The 18,946-nt window shown below is 52.5% G+C and overlaps 1 protein-coding gene and 18 non-coding genes across 19 annotated transcripts; 15 read left to right on the forward strand and 4 right to left on the reverse strand.

Moving 5' to 3' along the window:
• Window positions 1-1,880: 1,880 nt before the first annotated feature.
• LOC127029187 (E3 ubiquitin-protein ligase TRIM39-like) lies at window positions 1,881-6,939 on the forward strand. The gene is made up of 6 exons (XM_050914803.1): window positions 1,881-2,300; window positions 3,291-3,386; window positions 4,091-4,321; window positions 5,041-5,063; window positions 5,581-5,696; window positions 6,347-6,939. The coding sequence occupies exons 1-6, from the start codon at window positions 1,881-1,883 to the stop codon at window positions 6,859-6,861; spliced, it is 1,401 nt and encodes a 466-aa protein (XP_050770760.1). The 3' UTR covers window positions 6,862-6,939.
• A 1,807-nt stretch (window positions 6,940-8,746) lies between these two features.
• On the forward strand, window positions 8,747-8,818 carry TRNAE-CUC (transfer RNA glutamic acid (anticodon CUC)). Its single transcript has one exon. It is a non-coding gene; the product is annotated as a tRNA-Glu (tRNA).
• A 446-nt stretch (window positions 8,819-9,264) lies between these two features.
• TRNAV-CAC (transfer RNA valine (anticodon CAC)) lies at window positions 9,265-9,337 on the reverse strand. The gene has a single exon. It is a non-coding gene; the product is annotated as a tRNA-Val (tRNA).
• Window positions 9,338-9,726: 389 nt separating this feature from the next.
• Window positions 9,727-9,834, reverse strand: TRNAL-CAA (transfer RNA leucine (anticodon CAA)). Its single transcript has 2 exons — window positions 9,797-9,834; window positions 9,727-9,772 (listed from the first exon to the last, which is right to left on the reverse strand). It is a non-coding gene; the product is annotated as a tRNA-Leu (tRNA).
• Window positions 9,835-10,007: 173 nt separating this feature from the next.
• On the reverse strand, window positions 10,008-10,080 carry TRNAK-CUU (transfer RNA lysine (anticodon CUU)). The gene has a single exon. It is a non-coding gene; the product is annotated as a tRNA-Lys (tRNA).
• Window positions 10,081-10,467: 387 nt separating this feature from the next.
• TRNAV-CAC (transfer RNA valine (anticodon CAC)) lies at window positions 10,468-10,540 on the forward strand. Its single transcript has one exon. It is a non-coding gene; the product is annotated as a tRNA-Val (tRNA).
• A 427-nt stretch (window positions 10,541-10,967) lies between these two features.
• On the reverse strand, window positions 10,968-11,039 carry TRNAE-UUC (transfer RNA glutamic acid (anticodon UUC)). Its single transcript has one exon. It is a non-coding gene; the product is annotated as a tRNA-Glu (tRNA).
• A 210-nt stretch (window positions 11,040-11,249) lies between these two features.
• On the forward strand, window positions 11,250-11,321 carry TRNAE-UUC (transfer RNA glutamic acid (anticodon UUC)). Its single transcript has one exon. It is a non-coding gene; the product is annotated as a tRNA-Glu (tRNA).
• A 281-nt stretch (window positions 11,322-11,602) lies between these two features.
• TRNAV-AAC (transfer RNA valine (anticodon AAC)) lies at window positions 11,603-11,675 on the forward strand. Its single transcript has one exon. It is a non-coding gene; the product is annotated as a tRNA-Val (tRNA).
• A 711-nt stretch (window positions 11,676-12,386) lies between these two features.
• On the forward strand, window positions 12,387-12,459 carry TRNAV-CAC (transfer RNA valine (anticodon CAC)). The gene has a single exon. It is a non-coding gene; the product is annotated as a tRNA-Val (tRNA).
• Window positions 12,460-12,997: 538 nt separating this feature from the next.
• TRNAV-AAC (transfer RNA valine (anticodon AAC)) lies at window positions 12,998-13,070 on the forward strand. The gene has a single exon. It is a non-coding gene; the product is annotated as a tRNA-Val (tRNA).
• A 721-nt stretch (window positions 13,071-13,791) lies between these two features.
• On the forward strand, window positions 13,792-13,864 carry TRNAV-CAC (transfer RNA valine (anticodon CAC)). Its single transcript has one exon. It is a non-coding gene; the product is annotated as a tRNA-Val (tRNA).
• A 537-nt stretch (window positions 13,865-14,401) lies between these two features.
• On the forward strand, window positions 14,402-14,474 carry TRNAV-AAC (transfer RNA valine (anticodon AAC)). The gene has a single exon. It is a non-coding gene; the product is annotated as a tRNA-Val (tRNA).
• A 712-nt stretch (window positions 14,475-15,186) lies between these two features.
• On the forward strand, window positions 15,187-15,259 carry TRNAV-CAC (transfer RNA valine (anticodon CAC)). The gene has a single exon. It is a non-coding gene; the product is annotated as a tRNA-Val (tRNA).
• A 562-nt stretch (window positions 15,260-15,821) lies between these two features.
• Window positions 15,822-15,894, forward strand: TRNAV-AAC (transfer RNA valine (anticodon AAC)). Its single transcript has one exon. It is a non-coding gene; the product is annotated as a tRNA-Val (tRNA).
• Window positions 15,895-16,612: 718 nt separating this feature from the next.
• On the forward strand, window positions 16,613-16,684 carry TRNAV-CAC (transfer RNA valine (anticodon CAC)). Its single transcript has one exon. It is a non-coding gene; the product is annotated as a tRNA-Val (tRNA).
• Window positions 16,685-17,225: 541 nt separating this feature from the next.
• On the forward strand, window positions 17,226-17,298 carry TRNAV-AAC (transfer RNA valine (anticodon AAC)). Its single transcript has one exon. It is a non-coding gene; the product is annotated as a tRNA-Val (tRNA).
• Window positions 17,299-18,010: 712 nt separating this feature from the next.
• On the forward strand, window positions 18,011-18,083 carry TRNAV-CAC (transfer RNA valine (anticodon CAC)). The gene has a single exon. It is a non-coding gene; the product is annotated as a tRNA-Val (tRNA).
• A 538-nt stretch (window positions 18,084-18,621) lies between these two features.
• On the forward strand, window positions 18,622-18,694 carry TRNAV-AAC (transfer RNA valine (anticodon AAC)). Its single transcript has one exon. It is a non-coding gene; the product is annotated as a tRNA-Val (tRNA).
• Window positions 18,695-18,946: the final 252 nt, after the last annotated feature.

The following is an 18,946-nucleotide window of genomic DNA, read 5'->3' on the forward strand; positions in this document are numbered from 1 at the left end:
AACGCTGGGAGATTACTCCGACTTTGCGACTCATGTAGGTAATCGGGGAGGCAACGTGGCTTTTGGTGCTGGGGCAGAGGTGATGATGCTGCCAGCACTTGTGGGACAGCAGGAGGAAGAAGAGCAGGAGAGAAAGCAAAGTCCTAAATGAAAAAGCCGGAGTCAAGCAGCCCCTCAGGGGTATCCATCCCAGCACCAGTCTCTCTGCACATCTCATTCCCCACTCAATCAACCCTTAACTCCAGATTAACAAAAAAAAAAAGGTGCCTCGAGTATGAAACCATACCACAGGTTTCAGTCTGAGTGTTTGTGCGCACGGAGCTCTGCACCGGAAAATCATGACCCCCGAAAACACTTGCAAACAAATAACGGCGGATGCGTTATTTACTGATGTTCTCAGAAAATGTGTCGCTTCGTTACCCAGCCTCAGCCAAATGCAAATAAGTCTCATTTGCTTTGGCACGCAAAGGGTTTTGGACCGGGAGCGGCTCTTCCACGTGCCACAGGTTGATGGTCCAAGGGATTGAGTGATTTAGGGGTTTCTTGTCTAAGAGGAAGAAGAACGATGTTGCAGTCCCTCCAGGAGAGCCGCAGAAGGATGGAGGGGAGGAGAGGAGGACATTTACCACTTCGGTGTTATGAATCCCAGTTTGGGATGAGGTCTTGGTGGATCTGGGGGCTCGTTGCTACAGCCCGAGGCGAGGGGCTTTGCAGGAAAACCAGGGATGCTGAGGCTTTTAAAAACTGATGCACAAAAAGCAAGAGCAAGCTCCTGGGTGAAAACACATTTATGCAGGCAGACACCCAACCAACCGTGCAAGGTCAGCGCAGCTGGAGGAAAGTACATTGCAAATCGAAAAGCAGCCGTGGGAGGGGAGATTGCCATTGCTGGAAGGATGTTCCTGAAATATCACCTTTTTTCCCCAAAACGCAGCGGCTGAGGGCCGAAGGAAGCTCTCCTGCAGCGCAGTGGGATCTTGGGTGGAGGAGAACCCGCTTCTGAGCGGATTGAGTGAGGGGGATGGCTGGTCATGAAGTTATTTATTTCATTTACAGGGTGGAAGAAAATCCCCTCCTTTCCTTAATTGCAGGCAAGCTTGGAAGAAAAGGAAAATTAAAGATAAGAGGGTGCGTGGTAATCGGCTGCTGCCTGACTCCAGGCTCAGCCCTGAACCATGAAAGAAAAGGCATCCTGTTTAAAAGGAGAATCGAAAGCAACAATAAAAGTATTTATAGCTGCACGTACACATGCAGAAATGAGGACGCCGGCAGGAGGGCGGCGAAGCCGGCAGTTAGGTATGCTAAATAATAAAGAGGTGAAATGAGCAGCGAAGGATGTGTCTCGGTGGTTTAACTTGAAGAAGGGAGACTTATTCGTGGCAGGGGGCTTCCTTAAGCTCTATTCCCATGGCTGTGCCCTTCAATTAATAAATTAAAAGCGCATTTATTAATGAGCAATGAAACCAGGCTGGTTTCTGGGTGCTGGACCCCGTCGGGAGGCTTGGGGCAGGGGGTACTTCTCAATTTGCCCGGCTAATTTTTTGCGGGGAGGAGGGTGATACAGAAGCTGCAGGTGGATCTCTAACAAGCCAGGAAACTATGAAGGATGTTTATTTTCCATTTCATCTCTTTTCAGCCCACCGGGGTCCCTGGGGAAAGGGGGATTCTCCCTTCCCCTCTGCAGCTGCTCAGCGCAGGGTTTTGCTCGGCAGCGGTTGCAACCCGGAGAAAACCTGGTGCATCTCAGCAGCAAAACTCCTCCGCCGCTCACTTTCACCTCCCTCGGGGCCCGAGACACCTGCAGGAAGGGGAGCAGCCAACGGGCAAGACCAGCCGGGGCAGAAAACGAAAGCTACCCTGTCATCCTCACCGCCAAGACCATGGCTGCAGACAGCCCTGCCGAAAGTTTCCGCGACGAAGCCTCCTGCTCCATCTGCCTGGGCTTCTTCCAAGACCCTGTCTCCATCCATTGCGGACACAACTTCTGCCGGGCGTGCATCACCCGTTGCTGGGAGGAAGCCGAGGAGAATTTCGCCTGCCCTCAGTGCAAAGAGACGGCCCCGCAGAGAAACCTGAGACCCAACCGGGAGCTGGCAAAAATCATCGAGATAGCCAAGCGGCTGAGCTTGCAGGCAGCCAAAGGAGGGGCAGGGGGGGAGAGGCTGTGTGAGAAGCACCAGGAAGCTCTGAAACTCTTCTGCGAGGAGGATCAGACCCCCATCTGCCTGGTTTGCAGAGAGTCCCAGGCTCACCGGGTCCACGCCGTGGTCCCCATCGAGGAGGCTGCGGAGGAGCACAAGGTGGGAGGTCTCCGCACGTGGCGTGGGGATGAGGGAGGAGGAGGGGACCGGGTCAGGGAGCTGCCCTGTGGGTTGCTCTGCTTGCGCACATCTGGATTCCTACCCCTTTCAGTCTGCTTTCTGCATCGTGGCACGAGCATTGGATTACAGCCACCCCCACCCTGCCTGCTCTGTGCTCCCCCTCGCTTACGTTGCTGGTCACCCCGACTGTCTTGAAGCCGTCATTTCCATATTAGCATGGTGTTCTCGTATAAATCATGCTGGAAAGGAGCCCAGGAGATCATCTAACCCAACCTCCTGCTCAAAGCAGCGTCAGCTATGCTGTCTTGGACATTTGGGGTGCAGGAGATGTACAGGGCAGAATCTGGTCTTACGGCGCTGGTGTGCAAGGCAGGGTTGGTTTTTCCAGCACGTCAATGGTCTGGGCTCCAGTTTCACGGCGTGCATGTGCTGGTTGTTGTGAAAACTGATTTCGCTGAAGGTGGGAAGAAAAATTTGCTCTCACCACAGATGTGTGATGTAGCCCCGGTCTCACTGCACAAGGGTGATGGAGGGAATGGTCTCCCCGCCATAAACTGGCTTGAATGTCCTATCCAGGACCAAAAACACATTCCTTGGCCGCTGAACTGAGCAAACAGCCCGAGCTTATAAGTTTTGGGTCAGCACTGAGCACAGGCTGAACCTGAGCAGACGCCAGCAGGTCTCCCCAATCATTTAAAGCTCCTTTTACGCTGATTTGGTCCTTTGCCTGAGTCTTTTCCAATGTATGCCATGAATTTCACCCTGGTTGTTGGAGAAAGCAACCTGTTCTGGCTGCCCTGCTCTCCCAGAAATCAGGGTTTATGAATTCCCAGAGCCAGATTATCGTGTTATTAAGCAGGGAAGAATCTGAGTTTGTAGGAGATAAACCTGAATAGGTGGGATGAGGGTAGAGGGGTGGACCAGCTAGAGGAAGAAAATGCACCAACAAGGTGTTTCTTGTCCACTCAGGAGAAATTCCAGGCTCACGTGCAGATCCTGAAGGACAGGAGAGAAAAGCTGCTGGGGCTGAAAATGGTCGAGGAAGGGAAAAGCCTGGACTTCCTCGTAAGTGTCTGTCCCTGGGTGGTGATGGCTTTCTCCCTTTCCTTTCGGTTGTCCCTCTGGCCATGGTGGTGGATGTGGAGACAGGAGATGTGCCATGGCCAAAGATCACATCTCCACGGTCCCTTGCACATGCAGAGGAATGTCCTCTCCATTGGGGTAAGGTCTGGGCGGTGGTGACAGCCTGTCCCCAGGGCAGATTAAAAAACACTCCCATTTTCCCCATGTCTCCTGCTGCTTGTATGTCTTAGCAGGCTGGGAGCATGTGTTGGATTTTGCCAGGTTATTGTTCATCTTTTTCTTCCTCAGTTTGCTCACAAGTGGGGCACGTTCCCAGATTCCCCCTATTAATACATACAGAAAATGGGAATCACCCGATTGCTTCTTTCTTGCCTTGTTTTCCCTTTCCCTGACCTCTTTCGCTGACTAATCTGCTTATGGTTTTATTTTGTATCTTCCCTTGTTGTTCAAGGGCCTGGAGCATTTCGGGTAGAAAGATTGCAGTCCATGGGAAACGTCCTTTGCCAGCAACTTCAGCCTAGAAATGGCAAAAAAAATTGTCTTAATTATTCCTCTGCTCTGCAACAGGCACTGGAATTATGGCTGTGTTACAAGTCATCGCGTTAAATCAGCTCCGCTGCAATTTTTCTGACCCGTTTCTGTCCCCAGCCCTGCCTCTCCCTTGCGTGCGTTGGTTCTCGTTGCAGGAACAAGTGGAAACGGAGAGGCAGAAGGTTGTGTCTGAAGTCAAGGAGCTGCACCAGTTCGTGGAGGGACAAGAACGTCTCCTCTTGGACCGGCTGGCAAAGCTGGACCAGGAGATCATGAGGAGACAGGAGGAGAACATCAACAGGCTCTTGGAGGAGATCTCCTCCATCGGCGAGCAGATCCGTGAACTGGAGGAGAAGTGTCAGCAGCCAGCGTGTGAATTCCTGCAGGTGAGACCTCAGGCCCCTCTGAAGACCGTTGGCCTTGAACACCACTGGTGTCACCAGTCCAGGAGTCAAATTAATTCTGAATGCTTCTTTTAAAATGTATCTTTCAAAGTTTTTTTTTTTTTTTAAATTATTTTCTTCAATGATCACAAACACGGCCCAGCTGTCCACTTGAATATTTTAAATCAACCACAGTTTGTTTAAATCACTGTCTATTTACATGGGTATGGGATTCATCCATCTGGTTGTACGTGTCTACATCCAAAACAATTGTCCAAGTTCCTTCGTACGCAGTGGAGAAACAACAGGCACTCATCTCGTCTTTAGGTAGTCATCCAAAGCCATCACCTGAGCCCACCTCCAGGCTCTGGTTAACTCCCGATTTAAAACATTCAAATACGCTGAAGCCGTGGTGTGCATTAGTGGTAATAACGCCCATACTGGAAGAGTAGGGACATGAAAGGTGGTGGGTGATGGCAGGTAACTACGAGCTGCTCGCTAAGTGATGTTGCCATGACCTCACCTAACTCCCCAGCAGATCTGCAAACACTGTGCAGGCAGATCAGGATTAAGGTACTCATTTTAGACCCATAATTTAGACGGAGCAGTGCCTTGAGTTGCCCGAGTCACCACACAGCCCTGCGGTAGCTGCTTGTTGTTTACTATCAATCAGGCTGACTTTGCTCTGACCTAATGCTCCTTCTCTCATCTTTCCCTTGTAGGACAGCAGAAACATCTTGAGCAGGTTTGCGGCTCCTTTCACGTGTTCTTGCGATGTTAATGTTGTTTATCTCTACGGTGCTGACACTGATGGACTCCGAAACCCCAGCCACTTATGATCCCCATATGCTAGGGACTGTACAGACATGTAGGAGATGACTAGGACACCGCAAAAGGTCCAAGTAGGATGCTGAAGACCAGGGAAAGGTATCAGATGGGATGATGGTACCTCCAGCTCTGTGGGCAAGGAACGGCGTTTTTTATTGCCTGCATTTCGCTTGATGTAGAGCGCTACTGGTCATGATGGAAAGCCTTTACCATCCAGGGACTCTTCCCTGGTGTTTGGGAACGAAATAGATGCGTACCCTGGGTCAGCAAACCCTTCTCCGGGAGCTCATTAATGAGTGCCCTAGGACCAAGCCTTCGCTCTAGTCCTAATATTACTTGTTTCTTTATAAGAAACCCCAGCTGAAAATTGGTCAGTGCATAATGACAATTATGCGTGAAGGAAGTATTATTAGAAAGGTCTTCCTTCTTTCCAGGCTTGAGAAGGACGGTGCCCAGAAGCCAGCAGAGACATCGCCTGAGCTGGGAGAGAACCCCCCCGATCTTCCTCAGAAACATACTGCCCTCAAAGAGATGCTGATGAAATTTCAAGGTACAGAGGAACCGGGGAGGAGAGGGTATGAGGTTGTGCTAGGTCTGTCTGCAGCAGATCTAAGGAAGGAGATCTCAGCTAGGTAGGAGAAGTCCTGGTGAAATGCTGTGGAGGAGTACTTCCAACGTACCCTGCAGAGCTGCAGCCGTGTTAGCATAGGAAGAAGCAATTACTCTGGTTGATTACGTGAGAGAGGGCGAGTTTGCCTCCTGGCAGAGCTGGGGGAGCATGGTAAGTGTTGGGGTGCTGTGGGACCTCACGTCGGGTCAGCGTCACCTTTGGAAATCACCTCTCTGAATGAGACCAAAGGTGAAAATTGCAAATATTTCCACATGGGAACTTAAAAAAAGCAAGTCATGGGACACCTGAGGATTTCTTTCCTCTTTTCAATGGCCTGGAGACTCCCAGCCAAAATATCCACACTTCAAAGCCTTACTCTTACTCTAAATCAAGTTCCCTTCATGCAGCCGTCTTTTCTACTCTTTCAATCTCGCTCACGGGCATAAAACCATTCCTGCTCTGCTCCAGCAAACAGGGACTGGGAGCCGGAGCATCCCAAGGACAGGCTGGGGGAAGATGGGGAAAACGTGACCCTAATGCCCTTGAGGAGGGAGCCGTACCTGTGATGCTCATCTTCTCTCTGTCCCCAGTGAGTTTGACGCTGGATCCAGAGACGGCACATCCCCGGCTCGTCCTGTCCGAGGATCGCAAGCGCGTGAGGTGGGAAGACACCCGCCAGCCCGTACCCGACAACCCCAAGCGCTTCGACTCGTCTCGCTGCGTCTTGGGCTGCGAGGGTTTCAGCGCGGGGAGGCATTACTGGGAGGTGGAGGTGGGCGATGGGGAAGCCTGGGCTGTTGGAGTGGCCAAGGAGTCAGTGAGGAGGAAGGGACGGATCAGCGTCAACCCCAAGGTGGGGATCTGGGCGGTGGGGCAGTGTGGGAGCCAGTACCAGGCTCTCACCTCTCCTACCATCCCCATCTCCCTGCTCGCTGCCCCCAAGGTGATCGGGATTTACCTGGACTACGAGGCGGGGCGAGTGGCGTTTTTTGACTCCAATAACGAGGCACCGATCTTCACCTACCCCCCAACATCCTTTGCAGGGGAGCAAATCCTCCCCCTGCTCTGCCTGGGGAGGGGGTGCCAGTTCACCCTCTCCCCCTGACCCCCCCCCATGGGACAGCATCCGCTCGAGTCTCACTTGCCGGGGTCTGGGGAGACCGTGGGGACTCATCACCCCAGAGATGGCTTTTGGGAGCATGAAGAATGCACGATCTGGGACGAAAAATTCTCCTTTCTCCATCATTTATGTCAACAAGAAGCATCGGTTGGTTCAGAGCTTGTACGGGAGAGGGGCTGCTCTGCTCCCCCAAAAAAACCTGCCTTGCTCTGTCGTCGGGCGGCTCTGCCGGCGATGCTGCCCTGGTGCATCCATGCCCACAAACCTCTTCCGAAAACCTCTCTGTCAGAGGACAGGGATAGAGCTGAGCCGAACGCATGCTGAGCCAGTTCCCAGTTTCTCTCCCTCTCTGACTGGTCACGCATCCCTGCTGTTTGCTGGACCCCTTTTTTTGGCTCACTGAGCTTTCAGCTGTGCAACTGAGCGTAGATGCTGTGGATGACGATGCAAAAGCCTGGAGGACTTCACGATGGCTTCAAGTTTTATGCAGTCTCTGAAAAGGTGGTAATAATCTAATCCAAGGGCGAGATAGACAAGACCTGATCTGGTGGAAAGGTGCTTTAAATCGTCAAAAGTACCTGCATCCCTGGTGTGAGCTCGTGTCGGATCGGTGCTTAGTGCTGTGTGGTGTCCACACCTTTGGACATTGTAAGGACTCACCTCTCCATGTGCAGCTATCCAGGCTACGGTCCCTCCAGAGTCCGTGGAGAACGGTGGCAAATTGTAATTTATCTCATCTAGAAATGGCTCGACAAGCGCGTGTAGGAGTATTTACTTCTCTCCTCTGATTACAGAGGGAGCCCAGATTGACTAGATGGCATAGAGACATGTCTCCTGTAGATGCCTAAAACCAAGAGAAAGAAATCCTTCCCAAAGCAGAGTTGGCTTTAACCTCTTATTGGGCACCAGCCTCGGGCTGAGCTGTTGGCTGATGAATATTTGGGGGCGTAAGGAGGAAGCCAGGAGGGGTGGAGGGTGCTCACGGGAGCATTTCCCAATGGAGGGAGTCAGTGCTTTCAGATATCCAAACCGATTGTACAGATGTGCCTTTGATCGCTTGAAAAGCTTTGTTTGCCTCAGCTGCCAAATGCAAACTACGGAAAGGAGAATAAGAAATTGCCTCCTCTGCAGCCTGGTGTTGTGGTGGTTTTGTCCTGGCACTTCAAGGGCAGCGAATGGGAACCTCCGCAAAATCCCCAGCTGGGCAGAGCAAGGTAACGATAGCTGCATCACACGACAGTGCTTCTGCTTAAACTCCCCGGCGTTTCAGTCTTTAAGTCATAGTCAGGAGCCAAAATGCATTTCAGGAGCTTGGCCCTAAGTAGCAGCAGATGATTGAAGATGTTCTCGCAGGGCTCCACACACCCACGTATACGCAAAACCCTTCTGGAAGCTGCTGCATGCCTCACAATTAATTTTTTTTTTTGCATGCAGAGAACAGCCCTGCTTGTTTGCTTTGCATATGCAGGAGAATTCACGGCGCGAGCAGCACAGCCAGAGCTTCCCGTCACGCAACAGCGAGGCAGTGCGCCCCAGGGAGAGCACGTCCGGGATGAGCAGCTCCAAACTGGTTCCCAGTAACAAGCTGTGTGCAAGGGGTGGCCTTTGCTTCCTTTCCCTCCAAGGAAACACCTGGATGTGTGTCAATCTGATCATCCGGTGGCCGGGAAATGCCGCAATTCCCCGAGGGAAAGCCATGGGCTGGCTGCTGGGACAACCCTTCTGCTTGAGCTGCACCGACGAGGGGATGAGGTGGAGGGTGCGGTGAGGACAGGGGAAAAGGGCCGAAAAGAAACGGGAAACAGCTCAAGGAAATGCAGTAATCGGTCCTGCCTGCGATCCGGCAGCGTGCGATGAGTTGTGTGCAGCCTCCCTGGTGGTCTAGTGGTTAGGATTCGGCGCTCTCACCGCCGCGGCCCGGGTTCGATTCCCGGTCAGGGAAGATCCTTTTCCCAGACCCCTTTTTTTTTGGGGAAAAAGCCTTTCGCAGTATAATAAGACGCCCCCCCCCGAAACATTCCTTATCTCCTCTTTTTGTTCCTATACCTTCCCACGCGTGCACATCTGCCTCGGCAGGATGCCCCCTCCAACCTGCTACAGCAGCCAGGCATCCCCAGAGCCACTTGGCAGCCTGCTGCAGCCCAGCCGCACCTCTTTTATTTAGCAATGGGTATTATTTATTTTTATTATAGGTGTTATTTACTATTTAGGAATTTTATTTGATATGGGTAGCAGCGAGAAGTATTTATCCGAACCGTGCAAAAACCTGGGAGAAATTGGAAAGGCAGTATTTTCGGGGGGGGAGGTGGTGGTGGTGAATAATAATAAAAAAAAATTGACACTCCCCCCCAAAGGAAACAAGCAAGGAAAGAAGGGGAAAAAAGTAAGTGTTTCTGCCCGGTTTCGAACCGGGGACCTTTCGCGTGTGAGGCGAACGTGATAACCACTACACTACAGAAACGCTCCCGGCAGGGCTTTCCTGCCTGCCCGCACCCTGACTGCACATTCCGCCCTGCCCAAGTCGGGCTCCAAGACCGCCTCCTTTAAGAGCTGCTCCAAAACCCACCTTATTTTTTGGGGCCGTTCGGCTGATTTCAAGAAAGCAAGCTGGTTTCACCACCGAGGAGTGCGAAAAAAAAAAAAGCCTGAATTCGGTTAAAAAAAAAAAAGCGAAACGAGCCCTTCCGCGCCCTCCGCGCCCCACGGTGGGACCCATCGCTGGGAGAAAACACCAATGTAATCGATTTTTGCGATATAATCACACAGCGCTGGGGTGGTTTCGGCCGGAGGGAGCGGCGCAAGGGGAAAATGAGCTTTTTTGGAGGAATGAGCTCAAAAAAAAAGGACACCTGTCAGGAGTGGGATTTGAACCCACGCCTCCACACGGAGACCAGAATACCCAACCTCGGGAAGGCAGAGCCTTGAGTCTGGCGCCTTAGACCACTCGGCCATCCTGACGGTGACGAATTTTTGCTAGAAAGGGAAAATAGCGATGCTAAACATTAAGGGTTTTGGGGGGGCCGTTTCTTTCGGGGTTTTATGGTGGTTATCGGCGGGGGAGCACTGAAATGGTCGGGAATAATTTTCAGCTGAGTCGTGGTAGCGTGGGGGAAAAAACCAAAAAGACTAGGCGCCCAACGTGGGGCTCGAACCCACGACCCTGAGATTAAGAGTCTCATGCTCTACCGACTGAGCTAGCCGGGCTGTTAAAAAACCGTCTTTTTGCCCTCATTTTGGTGCGGGATTCCGGTGGTTTCAGCCCTTCTTTCCTGCCCGTGCTCGGGCTGGGAGTGAGGCGAAACACCCCAGCAGACAGATTTTTTGGAGAGGCTGAAAAACCCTCCCCGCCCGGGTCCTGCGAGGCAATTTTGGCATTTACGCAAATTCATGCGATTTTTGGTCCTGCAATTAAAAGCGCTGTGAAACGCTTCCCGCTTGGCGAAATAATAGCGACAGCGGCAGGAAGGTGGAATGCCGTGTGAGTTCCGTGGAAAAGCTCTATTTTTTTCCACGCGTGTTTTGGTACCCCAGAGGGATTAAGGATGGGGATACAGGTGAGGGCAGAGGGAGCCCTTAAGGGGGCCGTGGCGGGTTTCTGTAGTGTAGTGGTTATCACGTTCGCCTCACACGCGAAAGGTCCCCGGTTCGAAACCGGGCAGAAACAGGCCTAGATATTTCCTTTTTTACTCCTTTTCATGAACTTTGTGGGTCAATAGTCCTCCAAACTCTGGAATGGCCGCGGCTGCAAAAAAATCTCTTTACAGCACAAGTTGCAGGAGTGGATTTATTTTAGTCTGTGCATTAGTATTTTCCCTGGGGGCACAGCGGCAAGTGGGGCAGCAGGTTCAGCGCGGCCTGGATAGTTAGGAATGTGCAGGAATCCATTAAAGCGTCTGTGTCCCCCAAAAGCCCCCTGATACAGGGAAGGGGAGCAGAGTAAATGCTCTCATGAACTCAGTCCCACCAGACCATTCTCACAGAAACAGCTCGACTGCTTTAATCTTCTGTTTCCTAGAGAAAGGCGGAAATCCAGCCGAGATGGGAGGGAATGTATAAATTCAGCTTAATTTTACAAAAACATTGACTTGCGTTTCCCTGACCGGGAATCGAACCCGGGCCGCGGCGGTGAAAGCGCCGAATCCTAGCCACTAGACCACCAGGGAGCTAAGATTTGCTTAAATTTTACCAATCTCATCCTTTATCTCTGCACATTGAGCCCGCCCCAAGTTGCCGCCTCCCATCAGCCCGACAGAGCTGCTTTGCTCCGGCCGTAAAATTAATCAAAAATAGCAAAATCAATTAAAAATAACAACATGAATTTTAAAGATCTAGCTAAATTAATTAAAAACATTTGTTTTTCATCACATCGCCTCTCCCTGGTGGTCTAGTGGCTAGGATCCGGCGCTTTCACCGCCGTGGCCCGGGTTCGATTCCCGGTCAGGGAAAGTTCATCACCACAGAAAGGATGAAGTTTTTAAAAAATCATCATTTTTCCTCCTCGGGGGTCTCACAGGACTTCTCTGCACGTCGGTGTTGGGCCCTGTCCCAAGTAAAACCTCATCTTCCTCATACCCCAGAGTCTGGATGGCTACAAAAAAATGATCATTTTCTAATGCTAACAGTAAATTTGAGGGAAATTTCTGTAGAAAAGGAGCTGGGAGAAGGTGGAGGAAGAGACCTGGGTCCATCCTGTCACGAGTGGGTCACCCCCAGCACCCTACATTGCGTTTCTGTAGTGTAGTGGTTATCACGTTCGCCTAACACGCGAAAGGTCCCTGGTTCGAAACCAGGCAGAAACACAACTTTTGGGGTGTTTTTCAAGCATCCCCTTCATTTTTCACCCATTCACGCCCTTCAGGAAAGCATTGCTTCCAAACGCAGAGCAGCAGGGCTGCAAAACAAAACGGGAGAAGGGCCATCCCCGCTCTGGAAACCTGAACTTTCTCTATCACGAGGCACACCTCTATACTTAACTTTAGATATAGGTATATGTATAATATACATAGAAGTGCTGTGATTCCTGCAAAAAATGCATTCATATTGGGCAGCAGAACTGACCCCTTGTCTTTGGCTTGGGGTTTATGCTGGAGGAACGCCACCCAAACCCCAGTCAGGTCATAATGCCTGATGAGGGCACAAAGGTCTGGTCTCTGGATGGGGCAGCGGAAGCAAGCGGCTCTGTTGTTTTGTGTTTTCCGGAAAAACTATGAGGCTGTTTCCGCCCGGTTTTGAGGCGAGGACCTTTGGCGTGTGAGGCAAGCGTGCGCCCGAGCGTACAAACCCCTTGCAGGCAGCGGGGCATCTGCATGCTTGGGGGTGACGGCCCACGAGCCGTCGCGCAACAGGCAGAGAAAATGGCCTAAAAGGAGGTGGTTTTGTGTTGCGAGCCGGAGGAGCACCGTGGGAGAGGGGTGCATTTTGCAGAGGGGTTTGTGGTGCTTGGGAGCACCCAGTGAGGGAAGCGGGGTTCAGCCCATTCCGGAGAGGGTGCAGAGCACCAGGGTCACCCCGTTTCTGTAGTGTAGTGGTTATCACGTTCGCCTCACACGCGAAAGGCCCCCGGTTCGAAACCGGGCAGAAACAGTGTTTTAATGGTTTTTCCCTCCCTGTCCTGCAGATGTGAAGGGAGTCGGGTGGTTGTGTGTGGGGACGGTGATGCCGGAGGGTGATTTAGCTGTGGTTTGGCCAGCTGGAGAAGGGACCTTGGCGCGGGCCTTTGCCAAGCAGTGGCTGGAGACTCCTCGTCCTCCTCCTCCTTGTTTTTGGGGTGTCTCTGGGGAAGGCGCCTTTGATGGTGCGTTTCCTCCTTTTAAAAAGGAGTTTTGACTGGGGAATTGCGTCGGGCTGTCCAAAGCAGCCCGTGTTGTGTTTCCCTTGGTTGCGTCCCTTGCTTTGACGGCGACGGTGAAGAGGTGAGGAAGAAGGGTGTCCCGGCTGGGTGTTGTGAAAGGGAGAGGGTTAATTTTTTGTGGTGGGTGGTGTTGGAAGGCGAGGGGAAAGGAAAGAAGGGTCCGAAGAGGGAAAGAAAGGTGAAAGAGGTGTGGGGAGCACTGAAACTCTAGTGAAAAGAACGTTTCTTGTGAATTCCCAGAAATGGGATGCCACGGAGGGCCATTCCCAGGTTTCTGTAGTGTAGTGGTTATCACGTTCGCCTAACACGCGAAAGGTCCCTGGTTCGAAACCAGGCAGAAACACAGCTTTTGGGCGTTTTGGGGTGTTTTTCAAGCATCCCCTTCATTTTTCACCCGTTCACGCCCTTCAGGAAAGCATTGCTTCCAAACGCAGAGCAGCGGAGCTGGAAATCAAAACAGGAGAAGGGCCGTCCCCGCTCTGGAAACCGGAACTTCCTCTATCACGAGGCACACCTCTATACTTAACTTTAGATGTCGGTATATGTATAATATACGTAGAAATGCTTTGATCCCTGCAAAAAAATGCATTCATATTGGGCAGCAGAACTGACCCCTTGTCTTTGGCTTGGGGTTTATGCTGGAGGAACGCCACCCAAACCCCAATCAGGTCATAATGCCTGATGAGGGCACAAAGGTCTGGTCTCTGGATGGGGCAGCGGAAGCAAGCGGCTCTGTTGTTTTGTGTTTTCCGGAAAAACTATGAGGCTGTTTCCGCCCGGTTTTGAGGCGAGGACCTTTGGCGTGTGAGGCAAGCGCGCGCCCGAGCGTACAAACCCCTTGCAGGCAGCGGGGCATCTGCGTGCTTGGGGGTGACGGCCCACGAGCCGTCGCGCAACAGGCAGAGAAAATGGCCTAAACCGAGGTGGTTTTGTGTTGCAAGCTGGAGGAGCACCGTGGGAGAGGGGTGCATTTTGCAGAGGGGTTTGTGGTGCTTGGGAGCACGCAGTGAGGGAAGCGGGGTTCAGCCCATTCCGGAGAGGGTGCAGAGCACCAGGGTCACCCCGTTTCTGTAGTGTAGTGGTTATCACGTTCGCCTCACACGCGAAAGGCCCCCGGTTCGAAACCGGGCAGAAACAGCGTTTTAAGGGTTTTTCCCTCCCTGTCCTGCAGATGTGAAGGGAGTCGGGTGGTTGTGTGTGGGGACGGTGACGCCGGAGGGTGATTTAGCTGTGGTTTGGCCAGCTGGAGAAGGGACCTTGGTGCAGGCCTTTGCCAAGCAGTGGCTGGAGACTCCTCGTCCTCCTCCTCCTTGTTTTTGGGGTGTCTCTGGGGAAGGCGCCTTTGACGGTGCGTTTCCTGCGTCAAAAAGGAGTTTTGACTGGGGAATTGCATCGGGCTGTCCAAAGCAGCCCGTGTTGTGTTTCCCTTGGTTGCGTCCCTTGCTTCGACAGCGACGGTGAAGAGGTGAGGAAGAAGGGTGTCCCGGCTGGGTGTTGTGAAAGGGAGAGGGTTAATTTTTTGTGTTGGGTGGTGTTGGAAGACGAGGGGAAAGAAAAGAAGGGTCCGAAGAAGGAAAGAAAGGTGAAAGAGGTGTGGGGAGCACTGAAACTCTAGTGAAAAGAACGTTTCTTGTGAATTCCCAGAAATGGGACGCCCCAGAGGGCCATTCCCAGGTTTCTGTAGTGTAGTGGTTATCACGTTCGCCTAACACGCGAAAGGTCCTTGGTTCGAAACCAGGCAGAAACACGGCTTTTTGGGGTGTTTTTCAAGCATCCCCTTCATTTTTCACCCATTCACGCCCTTCAGGACAGCATTGCTTCCAAACGCAGAGCAGCGGGGCTGGAAAACAAAACGCGAGGAGGGCCGTCCCCGCTCTGGAAACCTGAACTTTCTCTATCACGAGGCACACCTCTATACTTAACTTTAGATATAGGTATATGTATAACATATGTAGAAATGCTGTGATTCCTGCAAAAAAAATGCATTCATATTGGGCAGCAGAACTGACCCCTTGTCTTTGGCTTGGGTTTATGCTGGAGGAACGCCACCCAAACCCCAGTCAGGTCATAATGCCTGATGAGGGCACAAAGGTCTGGTCTCTGGATGGGGCAGCAGAAGCAAGCGGCTCCGTTGTTTTGTGTTTTCCGGAAAAACTATGAGGCTGTTTCCGCTCGGTTTTGAGGCGAGGACCTTTGGCGTGTGAGGCAAGCGTGCGCCCGAGCGTACAAACCCCTTGCAGGCAGCGGGGCATCTGCGTGCTTGGGGTGACGGCCCACGAGCCGTCGCGCAACAGGCAGAGAAAATGGCCTAAAAGGAGGTGGTTTTGTGTTGCGGGCCGGAGGAGCACCGTGGGAGAGGGGTGCATTTTGCAGAGGGGTTTGTGGTGCTTGGGAGCACCCAGTGAGGGAAGCGGGGTTCAGCCCATTCCGGAGAGGGTGCAGAGCACCAGGGTCACCCCGTTTCTGTAGTGTAGTGGTTATCACGTTCGCCTCACACGCGAAAGGCCCCCGGTTCGAAACCGGGCAGAAACAGTGTTTTAAGGGTTTTTCCCTCCCTGTCCTGCAGATGTGAAGGGAGTCGGGTGGTTGTGTGTGGGGACGGTGACACCGGAGGGTGATTTAGCTGTGGTTTGGCGAGCTGGAGAAGGGACCTTGGCGCGGGCCTTTGCCAAGCAGTGGCTGGAGACTCCTCCTCGTCCTCCTCCTCCTCGTTTTTGGGGTGTCTCTGGGGAAGGCGCCTTTGACGGTGCGTTTCCTCCTTTTAAAAAGGAGTTTTGACTGGGGAATTGCGTCGGGCTGTCCAAAGCAGCAGGTGTTGTGTTTCCCTTGGTTGCGTCCCTCGCTTTGACGGCGACGGTGAAGAGGTGAGGAAGAAGGGTGTCCCGGCTGGGTGTTGTGAAAGGGAGAGGGTTAATTTTTTGTGGTGGGTGGTGTTGGAAGGCGAGGGGAAAGAAAAGAAGGGTCCGAAGAGGGAAAAAAAGATCAAAGAGGTGTGGGGGGTGTGGGGAGCATCCGTGGGAACATTGAAAGTTTGGTGAAAAGAACGTTTCTTGTGAATTCCCAGAAATGGGACGCCCCAGAGGGCCATTCCCAGGTTTCTGTAGTGTAGCGGTTATCACGTTCGCCTAACACGCGAAAGGTCCCTGGTTCGAAACCAGGCAGAAACACAGCTTTTGGGCTTTTTGGGGTGTTTTTCAAGCATCCCCTTCATTTTTCACCCATTCACGCCCTTCAGAAAGCATTGCTTCCAAACGCAGAGCAGCGGGGCTGCAAATCAAAACGGGAGAAGGGCCATCCCCGCTCTGGAAACCTGAACTTTCTCTATCACGAGGCACACCTCTATACTTAACTTTAGATATAGGTATATGTATAATATACATAGAAGTGCTGTGATTCCTGCAAAAAATGCATTCATATTGGGCAGCAGAACTGACCCCTTGTCTTTGGCTTGGGGTTTATGCTGGAGGAACGCCACCCAAACCCAATCAGGTCATAAAGCCTGATGAGGGCACAAAGGTCTGGTCTCTGGATGGGGCAGCGGAAGCAAGCGGCTCTGTTGTTTTGTGTTTTCCGGAAAAACTATGAGGCTGTTTCCACCCGGTTTTGAGGCGAGGACCTTTGGCGTGTGAGGCAAGCGTGCGCCCGAGCGTACAAACCCCTTGCAGGCAGCGGGGCATCTGCGTGCTTGGGGGTGACGGCCCACGAGCCGTCGCGCAACAGGCAGAGAAAATGGCCTAAAAGGAGGTGGTTTTGTGTTGCGGGCCGGAGGAGCACCGTGGGAGAGGGGTGCATTTTGCAGAGGGGTTTGTGGTGCTTGGGAGCACCCAGTGAGGGAAGCGGGGTTCAGCCCATTCCGGAGAGGGTGCAGAGCACCAGGGTCACCCCGTTTCTGTAGTGTAGTGGTTATCACGTTCGCCTCACACGCGAAAGGCCCCGGTTCGAAACCGGGCAGAAACAGCGTTTTAAGGGTTTTTCCCTCCCTGTCCTGCAGATGTGAAGGGAGTCGGGTGGTTGTGTGTGGGGACGGTGACGCCGGAGGGTGATTTAGCTGTGGTTTGGCCAGCTGGAGAAGGGACCTTGGTGCAGGCCTTTGCCACGCAGTGGCTGGAGACTCCTCCTCGTCCTCCTCCTCCTTGTTTTTGGGGTGTCTCTGGGGAAGGCGCCTTTGACGGTGCGTTTCCTCCTTTTAAAAAGGAGTTTTGACTGGGGAATTGCGTCGGGCTGTCCAAAGCAGCCCGTGTTGTGTTTCCCTTGGTTGCGTCCCTTGCTTTGACGGCGACGGTGAAGAGGTGAGGAAGAAGGGTGTCCCGGCTGGGTGTTGTGAAAGGGAGAGGGGTAATTTTTTGTGGTGGGTGGTGTTGGAAGGCGAGGGGAAAGAAAAGAAGGGTCCGAAGAGGGAAAGAAAGGTGAAAGAGGTGTGGGGAGCACTGAAACTCTAGTGAAAAGAACGTTTCTTGTGAATTCCCAGAAATGGGACGCCCCAGAGGGCCATTCCCAGGTTTCTGTAGTGTAGCGGTTATCACGTTCGCCTAACACGCGAAAGGTCCCTGGTTCGAAACCAGGCAGAAACACAGCTTTTTGGGGTGTTTTTCAAGCATCCCCTTCATTTTTCACCCATTCACGCCCTTTAGGAAAGCATTGCTTCCAAACGCAGAGCAGCGGGGCTGCAAATCAAAACGCGAGGGGGCCGTCCCCGCTCTGGAAACCTGAACTTTCTCTATCACGAGGCACACCTCTATACTTAACTTTAGATATAGGTATATGTATAATATACATAGAAATGCTGTGATTCCTGCAAAAAAAAGCGTTCATATTGGGCAGCAGAACTGACCCCTTGTCTTTGGCTTGGGGTTTATGCTGGAGGAACGCCACCCAACCCCCAATCAGGTCATAATGCCTGATGAGGGCACAAAGGTCTGGTCTCTGGATGGGGCAGCGGAAGCAAGCGGCTCTGTTGTTTTGTGTTTTCCGGAAAAACTATGAGGCTGTTTCCGCCCGGTTTTGAGGCGAGGACCTTTGGCGTGTGAGGCAAGCGTGCGCCCGAGCGTACAAACCCCTTGCAGGCAGCGGGGCATCTGCGTGCTTGGGGGTGACGGCCCACGAGCCGTCGCGCAACAGGCAGAGAAAATGGTCTAAACTGAGGTGGTTTTGTGTTGCGGGCCGGAGGAGCACCGTGGGAGAGGGGTGCATTTTGCAGAGGGGTTTGTGGTGCTTGGGAGCACCCAGTGAGGGAAGCGGGGTTCAGCCCATTCCGGAGAGGGTGCAGAGCACCAGGGTCACCCCGTTTCTGTAGTGTAGTGGTTATCACGTTCGCCTCACACGCGAAAGGCCCCCGGTTCGAAACCGGGCAGAAACAGTGTTTTAATGGTTTTTCCCTCCCTGTCCTGCAGATGTGAAGGGAGTCGGGTGGTTGTGTGTGGGGACGGTGACGCCGGAGGGTGATTTAGCTGTGGTTTGGCCAGCTGGAGAAGGGACCTTGGCGCGGGCCTTTGCCAAGCAGTGGCTGGAGACTCCTCGTCCTCCTCCTCCTTGTTTTTGGGGTGTCTCTGGGGAAGGCGCCTTTGATGGTGCGTTTCCTCCTTTTAAAAAGGAGTTTTGACTGGGGAATTGCGTCGGGCTGTCCAAAGCAGCCCGTGTTGTGTTTCCCTTGGTTGCGTCCCTTGCTTTGACGGCGACGGTGAAGAGGTGAGGAAGAAGGGTGTCCCGGCTGGGTGTTGTGAAAGGGAGAGGGGTAATTTTTTGTGGTGGGTGGTGTTGGAAGGCGAGGGGAAAGAAAAGAAGGGTCCGAAGAGGGAAAGAAAGGTGAAAGAGGTGTGGGGAGCACTGAAACTCTAGTGAAAAGAACGTTTCTTGTGAATTCCCAGAAATGGGACGCCCCAGAGGGCCATTCCCAGGTTTCTGTAGTGTAGCGGTTATCACGTTCGCCTAACACGCGAAAGGTCCCTGGTTCGAAACCAGGCAGAAACACAGCTTTTGGGCGTTTTGGGGTGTTTTTCAAGCATCCCCTTCATTTTTCACCCATTCACGCCCTTCAGGAAAGCATTGCTTCCAAACGCAGAGCAGCGGAGCTGGAAATCAAAACACGAGAAGAGCCGTCCCCACTCTGGAAACCTGAACTTCCTCTATCACGAGGCACACCTCTATACTTAACTTTAGATGTCTGTATATGTATAATATACATAGAAATGCTGTGATTCCTGCAAAAAAATGCATTCATAT

The sequence above is a fragment of the Gymnogyps californianus genome, unplaced genomic scaffold (assembly GCF_018139145.2).
Source record: "Gymnogyps californianus isolate 813 unplaced genomic scaffold, ASM1813914v2 HiC_scaffold_84, whole genome shotgun sequence".
Lineage (NCBI taxonomy): Eukaryota > Metazoa > Chordata > Aves > Accipitriformes > Cathartidae > Gymnogyps > Gymnogyps californianus.